The 13,624-nt window shown below is 37.6% G+C and overlaps 1 protein-coding gene across 2 annotated transcripts in view; it reads right to left on the bottom strand.

Moving 5' to 3' along the window:
- myo1ea (myosin IEa) overlaps positions 1 to 9,008 on the bottom strand; it is a 53,696-nt gene extending 44,688 nt beyond the window's left edge. Inside the window, exon 1 of one of the 2 annotated variants that reach the window (XM_067589594.1) lies at positions 8,653 to 9,008. In XM_067589594.1, the coding sequence (XP_067445695.1) occupies positions 8,653 to 8,655 (3 nt within the window). In that variant the 5' untranslated portion in view covers positions 8,656 to 9,008. The remainder of the gene's footprint in view (positions 1 to 8,652) is intronic. The other variant, XM_067589601.1, reaches the window with a different exon arrangement.
- Positions 9,009 to 13,624: the final 4,616 nt, after the last annotated feature.

Here is a 13,624-nt window from a genome sequence, read left to right as displayed (position 1 = left end):
GTGCTCATGCTGTTGTGTCCAGAGCTGAACACCCAATAAAAAGTAATAAAATGGGTGGCATTCCCTTTTCGACTCTAAAACCAGAGCCAAAACACCATTCACACCTTTGCCTGAGTCTCTTCCAATCACACAGGGCAACAAAGCAGACATGGCAGTGATCCAAGCCAAGACCCACCAGACTAATGTGAGTCAAAAACTGACTGCTCTGACCTAGACTGGTTTTCTATACAGGCAATAATAATTCTCTATGAATGCAAAGGCTTAGCACTGGAAACTTTGCCATCACAGGAAATGTTAAATGTATGTAAGTGTGAATTAAACTGAATATAAAACTTGCTTTCCCATAAAAGATAAGCACCTACACAATGAGGAAAGAGCAGCGTGGGGGCTGAGACTTCATGTTTTCACAACACAACTTGCTCGGGAGACAGCGGTCACTTGCTTGTACTTATAACTGGGACCAGCATAAATAATGCAAACCAACAGGCCTCGTTCTCTGATTCCTTGCCTCGATTTCTCACACTGTTATGGATCTGAGCTGCCTATGGTCACATTCAAAGAAAGAATGAAAAGTAATATATTATTTTGCTAGGATTTGGTAACATGAGCACTGACTGGTTGGGATGTTATAATACTGTGCCTGCAGGGCAGGGTGAGCACCGCCTCTCCCAGAGAAAGAGGACATAATGATCAAGTGTAAACAGATACTGGAGGACTTCTTCTACACAAAAGTTTCAGCTTTACAGTGGCAGCATTTGTCTTTATCTGAGTATAGTAATGGAAACTGCTGATGTTAAACATCTCAAACTGAATCAGCGTCTTAAATGGATGACAACTGCTAATAAAATATAATATCAAAGACAGTGGTTTCGGGTGGAACTCAAACTTTTCGTGTGGAACTCAAACAGAACTGAAATCCTAGACAGAGCTGCATTTTCTTTTTAAAGCAGCCTCAGTAGTGGTTGAATGTAAACAAACCATCTGCAGTGGAAATTCATTCATAGCCGTGCCTTGTGCCACAACAAGGCCGAACTCTCAAGTTTCAATCAATGAAAGCCTAACCAGCATCTACCCTAATAGCAACTGAATACATGCAAATACACAAACTGTAGGCTTTTTCAATTTAAGACTGAAGAGGGAGGAGACATTTGAGTCATGTGCAACAACGAAGAAGTAGTTTGGTTTGGTAAAATGCCACCAAACCCAGCAGGGCTCACTTACGCCTTTCCTGCTACTCATAAATTATATGAATGCATCCATCACTTCGTTGAAGGTAAAAGAAGAATCATGGACACAGCAAATTTGAGTTTTGGTAACTAAAATGAGCCAAAAAAGACACACACTCTGGCATTTAGATAAGAAATCATTTAAAGTAGGTTGTAAGTAATACTGTCAAAAGCCCAGCTTTTCTTTGACTACATAAAGCCTCAAGAATTTCATAATGTACCGTTGGCACAGAAAGGTCCTCTAGTATCAGCGCTGAGAAGCTACAGTACCTGCTCATTTTATCAAACAGCTTCCACGAGAGAAGAAAAGTACAGTGGTCAAGGTCTTCAAAAGAGCTTCCAGCTGAATCAGAAAGTTGTATCACAGAACAGGAGTCTTGCTTCTGTTTAAACAAAAATTGAAACAGACGTCCAAGGCTCAGTCAGAACAGTTGTTGGAAACCAGAGGTTTATCTGGTACATCTGAAAAAGACAGCAAATTATAGGAATTCTTTCACAGTGGGCCAGAGCTGTTTGGTTCTCGAGTACAGTGCTGCTACAGACTGAAACACTAACATGGGTCAAAAGGTGGCTCACATTACTATGAGAAAGGTCACGTAAGGTCAGACAAGGTCAACCCTAGGTTTTAACCTAAGAGCAAGAATACATTTTCCACACACAATGTGGTTTCAGTAAACAACACTTGTTCCCCACAGTTTTTAATTAATTCAAGAACTTAAGGAGCCTTTATAAAGAGATCAAACAGGACTGTGATGTAACAGCACAACAATATTGTTGTTAATCCTCCTTACTGTCACTGAAATGTAAAAAAGCTCCTGACTGCATGTAGCAAGTGCATTTTCTACCTGCAGGTTCACTGGGTGAAGAGGTGTGGTGCGTGCACATTATGAATGGGAGTCTAATGATGTTGACTTTATCAACTCCACCAAAGTGAACACAGTAATAATATAGCTAAAAGAATGACTCAGCTGTTTAATTCATGCACTGACAGCAACAAAAATCCCTGAGCTGCTTCTTAGTATGTGGTGAACAAAGCGCCAACCAGCCTGTACTGGTTGATGATGCATACTGTAATTCCTCTAATTAAAGAGCAGTGTAAAAAGTGTTAAACAAAAAAACACAAAAGTCTGGTGCTCACAGATGTGTTCACTTCATCTGTCCTTTGATAGAGGATAGCGATGAAATCACAGATGCTGACCTAAAACAGGAGGTGTGTTAAAAAATTGCCTTCGACTTGTTTGGTTCTTTTGCTTTCTAACAGTAACAAGATTTCTCAGAGCAAAGATGAAAAAGCTGGATTCCAAGCAGAAGGATTCAAGCCTAAATCAGACTCTATGAGGCTAAACAAGCACTGAAAATGGCCATCCCACAGTTTAATGGAGTTCATAACTCACTGAAATACAATTAACCCTCACATAAATCAAGATTGAGACATATTCTGCAGGACAAAATCCACCCCGTTGTTCATTACAGTTAATAAGAAACATAATTTGAAACTTCCGGTTATTACACCGAGGTCAATTTGTGAAGGCCAATTTGCAAATTTTGACCATGACCAAAGTCAGCTGACTTCAATCACACATCAGTAAATATAACTGATAAGCCAAAGAGGTCAAGGACAAAAAAATATTTTTATTTCATCCATTTATTTAATTGTACTGAGACACTGGTTGCTGTAAGCACACATTTCTATCAATAATGTCAGCAATCCAAAAGAGGAAGCCAAATCCAACCAAGATCATATCCAAGTCAATATTTGTTCTGGCATGTTAGCGCAATTTTATTCATAGAGAGAATATCCACATGGAGACTAAAAGTGGTTACCTGGTAACAGCAGTGACTACCAATACTGATAACTTTGCTGCTGAATACTGCATGACATAGGGTAGAAAAGATACATTTAATAAAGATAAAGATGATGTGATCTCTGTCACTCAACCACAGGACTACTAAACTGAACTGTTACTTACTTATTTTATAGTAATATATTTAGTTGGTGGACATGTATAGTACACTGTAAAACACGTTTCAGAGCATATCCGTTGTGACACTCCGGTCACTGCATGATTCCACAGAGAGAAATGCACTGACTCAGCCCTGCCATGGGACATGTGCCAAAACAAGACAACTAATTCAAACCAGCTAACTTTGGCTTTGTTTCCAGTCAGTTAGTTTATGTCTTTTTACAGACACACCAGCTGATGAGCCTTTAAAAAGCTGTGAATCAGTTCTTGTTCCCCATTGATCGCTGTCTACAGTTCTGTGAGTTTTCCCCACGTGGTCTGGGACAAAATTATACATGTAGAACTTGATATTTTGGGGATGTCACTGCAAGATATTCATTTGAGCACCTTATGGATGCCCTCTGTAACTGATTGTGGAGAAATCTGATAAATCAAAACCATGAGTGGCATCCAACCTTGTTTTATGTCCCTAATGTTTAATTCAGTAGGGCTGACTTCAAGAACTACAAAAATATAACTGGATATAATAATCCAGCCTAGTGCAAGCTCTACCACAAAAACCACTATCTGATCTGATATAACAGGCATTGTAATTCTCTTTGCCAGTACAGTTTCTAAGAGGAAGTGGGGTAAAACAGTTATAACTTATAGGGTCGAGGAGAACTACTGCAACTGACAGGATACAGACAAATTACATTTCCATTGGACGGAGTCAGAGGCCAGCCACTGACTCAGAGGCCACAAAACTGGCTGACATGTGACGATGGGAAGCTATCAGAGCAGATAACCTGGGGCACAGCTCCAAGAGTCTGACCTTGTTCCCTATCCACGATGAGGGAAGTCGTACATGCAAATAGGCAGCTATGAAAACACACAGTTTGGTTCATGATCTAAGGACAAGGAAAATAAACTAAACATGCATTAAAGGACATTACATTGACACAGCATTTACTATCATGTTAATTTCACTCATTACTTTCTTACCTTATTAGCTGTTTAAAGTATAAAATAGGTGGTCTGTTCAGGCTTTAAGTTGGGAAGAATGATCTTACAACCACTAAGATAGTGTTGATTGGTGAAGACACCTGGGTTTAATACCCTTTTTGAAATACTAGACAATGATGTGCAGCAATAACACCAAGATGCAAAATGTGATTCATCGCCTCTTATCATTCAATCCCATCCACTGGAAGGCAGACTTCACTTGTAGTATGATTGGCATGTTTACCTTCTCGGTGGTGAGTAAAGACAAACCCAAACCAGCTACAGATACAGTTGTCCTTCATAATACCATGAACATCTATCTAATATCCAAATATATTGTGGAAAAACTGGAATACAAACAAAATTAAAGGCACACATCACATTTCAGCTGATGTGTAATTAAGTTTACAACCTATAACATTTCCATAAAATGTTTAAATGGTGTAATTATTAACAGTAACTATTATTTACAGGAACAAGTCCACTTAATCACACAGCACTAACATGTTGTGGTTGAGCTTTGTTGATCAACTGAAGTAGCTCCATACTTTCTCACCATTATACACTGTGAAAATATGGTGGCTGAGAGAGAACCAGTGCCACAGTAGAGTGAAGGTTACTTTAAGGCCGCCCTGGTTGCCAGTCGTTTTGAAAACAAGCCTGAGGCAGAGTCAAACTGCTACATGTGGGGTAGGACACACTGCTCCGGGGACACAGTAAACAAACAGTCACAAGGAGAGAAAACTGCTGGGTGCTCCTCAAATCACCATTTCCAGGGTCCAGAATATCGTCTTACATCAGAGTTACAAGAATACCAGAGGCCTTGACGTCATCACAAGATGACTCATTGATAAAACATGAAGCTTTTTTAAGTGACAAGATCAAATCAAGCCTGTGGTTGTTATGGAAATACTGCTAAACCATCATGATTAGGTACAGAGGAAATATGCAGGACAATACTGAGATTTTTTCTTTTAAACTCAGCTGTTCAACTGCAAAATGTTCAAACATTACTATACCTGAGTTAATGAAAAAAAGGGATTTTGGCCAGTTAAAAATAGAGCTTTATCGGTTAGTCAACTGACAGATGATTAATCTGCAACTATTTTGGTAATTGGCTTCTTGAGTTTTAGACATTTTTTTAGAGAAGGATGCAAAACATTTGCTGGTTGCAGCTTCTTAAATGTGAGGGTTTGATGCTTTTATGTGCCGCACATGATAGCGAGCTGACTTTTGGGGGGATTTGGACTGTTAATCTGGCAAAACAAGACATTTGTAGATGTCACCTTAGGTTCTAATTAGAAGAGGCACTTTTATTGTTGGACTTTTTATAGACAAAATGATTTATTGAGAAAATAATCTTCAAATGAATCAATAATGAAAATAATCATTAGTTACAGCTCTAGTTAAGAACAAAATAAGGTAAGTGATGGAGTACATTACTGTGAATGTGGTGTCCATCTCCTAAAACAACCTGAGCAATACGTGCAACACGGTAGTATAAGACTAGAAAGGATCTTTGTTGATGCATTAGCATTCTTCATTACTGGGTGTGTTCATATGCAACAATATCTAAAGCAGGACAATCACAACTGCTTCAAAAAAATGCAAAGATTAAATAATAAAACCAATGGTAATGCTACATTTCTATTGGTTTTACAACATAAAATACAAAAAAGCAAAAGTTGCAAAAAAAGCCGAACCAGATTTGCCTCAACTAATACAAACTTGATGGTAGTTGACAACTTGAATTTACAATGTGTGATTTATAAGATTCTTTCATCCAGGATGATTTACAACAAGTGCAACAGTAGAATAAATCAACACTTGTGAGGTTCGCCATCACAAACAGTGAAGCAGCGAAACATAGTTGCAGCTTTGTAACAAAGACGTATGGAACTGATCAAGAGGAGTGTGTGAGTGTACTGAACCACAGCGACAAGACTAACGAGTTCCCCAGGTCCACAGAATGGGTGTTCATCCTGTTTTGAGAGAGAGGGCTTGAATTCCTGAGCAAATCTCTACAGCAGTGATGGGTTTGAAAATGGAGCACCAGCTTTGAGATGAAGGGAGAGGGGGGTTACTCAGTATGCACCTCCCTGTAGGAGAAACTAATGCAAACCATCTGCTGTCATACCGACTTGCTATTCAGCATCTGGCAGAGAAGGAACCAGTGAGCGATGCTGCTGTCTGCTATTCCAGACAGTTAGAATGACAATCAGACTATTTTTTGCTTTACTTTAATAACAGAACTGTCTGTTGGAACCTAAAAGGACGGACCATGAAGTGATACTCTCCCTGACCTCATCTAAAAAACTCTAAAATGTAAAGACAAAACCTACTGTAACCAAATAAGTTGTTCTTGAAACATCCTTAAGTTAAGAAGAGAGAAGATGTTTACTTTTATCCCTGAACACTATATTACTTATAAATCTGTCATTGCAGGAAAGTATTTTCCTGCTGTCATTAAGTTAAACCACAAGAAGAAACATGCAGCTCCTGTTCATTTACACTAACATCAAAGCAACCATGTACATGTAAGATTCAAAATTTGAATGGAATGTGTAAATGATAACAACTCTGCAAAGGCAGATTATAGCAGAATTGTTGCAGGATTATATTAAAGTTTTTCTTTGCAGTTTTGGCTACAGCTCAAGTGCAAAGACCCCATTATGCTGACTGTATATTTTGCAACCTTTGTCCTTTGGGTTTCCCTGTGGGCAACCCGAACTACTGATTCAATACAACAGTTTGGATGGCAGAATACAAACAGGTTTCAGTCCTAACTGTTTAACCCTCCTATTGTGTTAGGGTCAAATTTGACCCATTTCCAAGTTCAGATGTGTGAAATATACTTTTAATTTTTTCTGATCAAAACAAGGCTTCATTACATCCTCTACAATGGCCTACTGAATACAATAAAACACATTTTGATCATTTTTCTTTTTTTTAATGCCTATATATAAAACAAAATTACATCTGTTGTGTTATGGGTCAAATTTGACCCGGTAGTAATTATGGGTTGTTTATGCACAGAAATACATAGTAAATGTTGCCAAACCATCATGAATAACAAAAACTACAGCAAAACAAAAATAATAGTAATGAAATCCTATAAAAATAGTATAATAATATTGTGTAATAATATTAAAATTATGTGTCATGCAAAGAAAGTATATCGACTTGAATTCAATTGTAGAGTGGCATGCATCAAATATGATCCCATATTTATCCCATATAAGGTGTAAACTCTTTTCTAACACATTAGGAGGGTTAAACATCGTCAGTGTGCAAACTTCTGTTAACTGCTAAGGGTTTTGGGTTGGGGTTGGGGTTAGGGTTAGGGTTTATCACCTGGAAAGTAAATTTAAACCCATGACAAACTTATATTTTGCAGTGGAGGTCTTTACAATCGCAACACCTTCATTTAAAAGTGAAGTCTCCATTAAAAATGAAGCAGCCACATTTCCAAAGATACACAGGAATACTGCATCACAACTGTATTATGTTCAACCTCTAAAGACGGAATTTGGCTACAGAAGATAGCGGCACAAGGAATTGTTGCCAAAACATAACGATGAGGCCACACAGCGTCCTGCATAACCTGGCTCTAGGCGTGTCTGCAGCAGGGATGGCATTCGGTAACCAGGAAAAACCTGTCTCTATGTAATACACAGACACACAAATATATGCACACAACAAGCAGCACACACACAGTACACACACACACACACACACACACACACACACACACATACATACCCTCCACCTGACACATGCTCCCTGCCTCTTCTTCCAAGACTAACCGGTTTTTAAGTAAGAGACGTCCCTGTCACTTAAACACTAATGTTTTTAAGTGACATGACATCTCTGTGGCAGCCATTCAGACAAAGTCAAATTCAACAGCTCTGGGTCAGTGCTGTCTGATTACAGTACTTTCACTGCTGCCTATAAAAAGTGTGTTACTGTCAGAAGGACTCTCAGGATGGAGACAGTGAAGGAGAGAGGCAGAGACCCACAGACAGACTCAAAGATGATTGATTAATGATTCTGGGGTGGATGGAAAATATAGAAAGGAATAATAATACAACATGTATCTCAAATAATTACAAAAGTACTATCAAATATTACTCAGAAATATGTTGTTTTTAAAAAATATATATTTATGATATGTTCAATTCATAACAAACCAACAACAAAACAAACTATACAGTAGACTCACAGAAAGTAGAGCCATTAATTATATTTTAGGATTTAGTCAATGAAAAAACTATGAAGAGAGAATATTTTGTTTATTTTGTTTGTGTACTTATATGTGACTCATTACTTATAATATTGAATATTGTTGGCTTTATTGATTACAGTGGTGTGTTTATTTACAGGTACTGGACAATAAAGCCACCAACAACGGCTCTGTGTCCAATATTTGAATTATATTGGTAATAAAAAAGTAAGTAGAGACATTATATCTCACTCACCATCCTCTGCCTTCAACACAATAGTCTTCTCTCTCGTATTCCTCGCGATCCAATATTTCTGCGAACCTCAGTGAAGTTAAAACCGAGTCAAAAAGTCTACTTTTTCAAGGTAAAGCCAGAGGACAAAATCCAAGTTAACAGATGATATTCCCGATAGGCATCGGAAAGCGTGGATGCGGCTCCTCAGCGGTGTCCTCCTCCGTCCATTGTGCAGACAGATCCGAGTCCTACACTGACAGCATAAGCAGTGTTCAAGCTGCGAGCTGGATGGTAATTTACAGGGAGAGCAGTGCCCTCAAAATCGGCTCTAAAACATAACACAGGAAACTGAGCCAGAAGGTCCAATCAAAGGGCGCTGAACGCGGAATATGCTTAAATATTCATTAGTTACCGGGAGTGAAGCAACTGAGCATGCGCATTATTTGAATCTTCATAACAACAGACTTTCTACACTGCAAGTAGAGAAAGAATATTTAAGCATGACTCACATCATAAATGTTAACCATAAATTCACTTCGTTAGCTCTATCAGCTCCAGAACATACATAAATGTTTACTATATTACAAAATCTGACTCCTTTTTCTCTTGTTTGTGCTTTGCAGCCGTCCATTATAATACTAAGACCTACCAACCAATACTATAGAATAAATACAACATTGATTAGAATTTATTACACATTTTTCTTTATGTGCTTTAAATTCGCTGTGTATTTTATCAATGCCACCAACAGGTGGGCAACTGCCCTGGTGTCCCACACCCTTAGGGAACCCCTAAAACTCCAGCTTTAACATATGTATGGATTGTGGAAAAGTAATTGATTATGAATAGGCTATGTTTAGGAATATGCACCACTTAATTACATTAAAAACTGAAACTGAAATGACAAGGTCCTGCATTTTTACCACAGCCTGTCTTGAGACCCCGTCTATGTCAAAAACTAGTTTTCATCCATACATAATTTAAGTGTACAGTATGCTCACTTGCTATTCTTGTATAAATCTATTTCATTTACTACAAGGTGACAGCGTACATACACAATGCATAGAAAAATGGATGTGCCGGTGTAGAGTGTCACAGCTCATTTTTGCCCCAGGCTCCCAAGTGGGTTAATCTTGCAATGCATACTGTAGAAGGCTTTTTTTTCTTACATGCTGAATCTGGAGTAATTAATGGCACTACATACACAGGCTGGGACTTTTTGTGACTCAGTGTGTCAATATCACTGGTTTATATACAGTTTATGTTCTTTGTTCTGGTCAATGTTATCTTCTGCCACTTCTCTTGAGACTGTCTTTGTTCTAAAATAGCCAATGACTAATAATTATGTTTTTTAAGTTAGTCCCTGAGGAACATTTATATGATGTAATTTAGGCCCACTCCCTCCTCAGACGAATAAAAATACAAACCAGAGGTTCTTTAGGAAACTTCTTTTGAAGTGCATGGTTGGTAATGGTATCCACTTCTCACAATCAGTCTCCAGCGTGGCTTAGGCTCGCCTTGAAATGATGTTGGGCGGTGAGACGACTCTCTGGGTGTAACCTGTCTAACAAGCTGCCTTCTGTAGACACATAATGTGTGTGTGTGTGTGTGTGTGTGTTTGTGTGTGTGTGTGTGTAAGTGTGTGTGTGTGTGTGTGTGTGTGTGTGTGTGTGTGTGTGTGTTTGTGTTTGAATAAAATGTAATTTTTATGATGAATATTAGAAAGTACCATAAATTAAATACTCTCCACAACATATTGAAAAACGTCCTTATAATAAAACCCAATATTTGTCATCTGAACTTAAAAATCATGTTTCCATCTATATTCACAGAATGTAATACATGTGGAAAGTAACACTAGAAAGTGAAGAAGGCTGTTCAAATATACAGAGTAATGGTATGACTTATCGAGCTTTTTGGTGTAGTGTTATGTCACCACCCAGTGGTCATTGCAGGACAAGGCAGACACCATGAAACAACCTGGAAATTTTGGGCACAACATTGTTGATTTGTGACAACAGCAGGGCATTTACCAAGAACAACATGAAAAAGACATTTGATTGTTCAACTTTTTTTTATTTTAGTCTTTGTAGAGAAAGTATTCATATACTTTTCATGAACCACAGTTTGTCATAAACATGTTGCCGTGCTCAGCATTTTGATCTGTCTTTATAGAACGAATTGCAAAAGAAGTTCAGTTCTAGTACTTTACTTCATGTAGTCCAGCACACAAAAAAGGATCTCAATCAAGATATTTGAAAGCCACTTTTCTCCTGTGGCACACATAAATATGTTTGAGAACTGAACTCATGAGTTGCACATTGGAAGTTCAGTGTGACATGATTGGTTGCAATATGTGAGAATTAACTGACTGATTTTATGGTAAATGGGAATAAGTATTTATTTGTGTTTGTAATTCAAAGACTGTGTCAAACTGATTGAGAAAACTGATTACATTTATCATCCACACCAATAAATCTATAAAATTTCAACATTTAAATTGGTAACTCTTGGGTCCCTCAAGTAATGTGGATTGTATATGGTGTATTAATTTCTGTAATAAAAGTTCCAATTGCCTGCATGACTGAATCTACAAAAAAGCTCCAAGAATAGATAAACAGCACAATCTAGTGGATATAATCTTGCGAGGTAAATAATATATAAGTATAAGAAGTTTAACATAAAACATATAGCAGTTTTGAACCATGAGATTATCTTTTTGGCCAGCATGAATCAATGAATCACAGAAAAATCCCAGGTAATGTTTTTATGACTGTTTTCAAATTTATGTGTGTTTTGTTTTGGGATCGCACCGAGAATGCAATAAAAGATAACCTGGGTCTGTGGAGTACAAATTAGGCTATTAGTAGCATAAATGATGAGAGGCATTGATGATGTTAGAAATAATAATGTAATGTAATGTAATAATGTATTTGTGTCAAATAATTATTATATATACCTCAGGTTGTTGTGTACCCATGAAAATTAAAACAAGTTATCTAATTATTATGGTTTTAGAACAATGAGCCATCAAAAAAAGTTAGTCCCATGGCACAGCTTACCCCAAGGTAGGGGTAAAATGAGCACTCTAGGGGTAATTAGTGCTACCATTAAATACTGATATGAAAATGTCACAAAATCAAACAATTTTGAGATAATTTTGAACTTTATTAATGCCATGAATTAAACAAAGGCAAAACTCATACTTTTAAGTAAAATCATGTCTTTGTGTCCTGTTTTAAATTAAATTAAATCGTGAGTTTTGTGTGTTAGCTACAGAAATAATATGTGTATAAATGTGTTTTTGTGTATACAGACAGGTGACAAATTAAAGGAAAAACCGGTACAGGTCTAAATGCTTGACCCCTACAGTGAGGGGGTCTGGTGGCTCTGTTATGCTGTGGGGGGCATTTTGCTGGCATGGTTTGGGTCCACTTGTCCCCTTAGAGGGAAGAGTCACTGCAAATCAATACAAAGTTATTGTGAGTGATCAGCTTTATCCTATGATGAAACATTTCTATCCTGATTGGAGTGGTCTCTTCCAGGATGACAAGGCTCCAATTCAAAGGGCATGAGGGGTCACTGAATGGTTGGATGAGTATTAAATGATGTGAATCATATGCTATGGCCTTCACAGTCACCAGATCTCAACCCAGCTGAACACCTATGAGAGATTTTGGACTGACGTGTTAGACAGTGCTCTCCACCACCATCATCAAAACACCACATGAGGGAATATCTTTTGGATGAAATGTGTTCATCCCTCCAGAAGAGTCCAGAGACTTGTAGAATCAATGCCAAGGTGCACTGAAGCTGTTCTGGTGGCATGTGTTGGCCCAACACCTTACTAAGACACTTTATGTTGGTTTTTCCTTTAATTTGTCACCTGACTGTATGTACAAGCATGTTTGTTTGTGGCTTAAATTTAACATTAGTAAACAATTAGGTATTTATTCATCAACATTGTAAAACTTGTAACAGTGATAAAACATTATCATGAACAGTATCTCTAGTCTCTAGAATATCAGAAAATAATTTTTGGGCGTAAATTGCACCTTTGACTCAACTTGCCCCAACATCACTGGCACGTTTTACCCCACAACCTCCATTTTGACAAAACTGTCACACAGTGGCTCAGATCCACAGTTATGCTAAGTTTATGACCTTTTTTTGTAGCTTACATTGACTTAAACTAACATGTAATAATGTCTAAAACTTATCTATTTTAATTAAGATACAAGACTGATAACTCTAGTAACATGATGAATTCACTTGGCATGAGAAAAATCTTTTTTTTTTTGCTCTGTTTTGCTGACCACTCTCTCCATGTGTTTGAGTCGAAGATGGATTGAGTAATGTGAACTATACTTTCTTAATTTGTGCTCAAATGATTACTTTTGTGTATAGTTACCTTGATAAAGGGGGTGGCTCATTTTACCCACTGGCTCGCTTTACCCCGTTCTCCCCTAGACATAGAATGTAGACCCTGCATGGCACTTTTCACTTGCGAAGGCAACACACTATTTAATGTTGTAACATTGGTTGTATACCCATATCCAACATTAAAAAGTTAACAGAAGATAGAGGAGAGATTGACAGACAGATGAATAGATAAATACATTCATACATACAGCACTAATCAAAAGTTTGGACGCACTTTTGACTGGTACTGTAGATGCAGATTCTCATAACATCAGTTTTATTTTTCTGCCAATGGTTGAGTTTATTTATCGGCCCTTGGTGTGTATATTTGCGTGGACTGAGTTTAACTCATATCAAATTGTGGTTGTATACGTGAAATGAAAGAAATTATGTTACTGTGTTTTGAAATCAATTTTGTTACTCCTACATGTGTTTGTTTATTTTGTGCAATAAAGTTACTGTAAAAAAATAAATAATTCACGCCTAAAAGCCTCTCGGTCTTCTGAGTTTCATGGGAGTTGTAGTCCATTGGGTGGTGCTCATGATGAATGCTAACACAATAATCGTTATT

The sequence above is a fragment of the Thunnus thynnus genome, chromosome 1 (assembly GCF_963924715.1).
Source record: "Thunnus thynnus chromosome 1, fThuThy2.1, whole genome shotgun sequence".
In the NCBI taxonomy this organism is placed as follows: domain Eukaryota; kingdom Metazoa; phylum Chordata; class Actinopteri; order Scombriformes; family Scombridae; genus Thunnus; species Thunnus thynnus.
The sequence above is the reverse complement of the archived record's forward strand: the minus strand, read 5'-3'. Positions and strand labels throughout refer to the sequence as shown.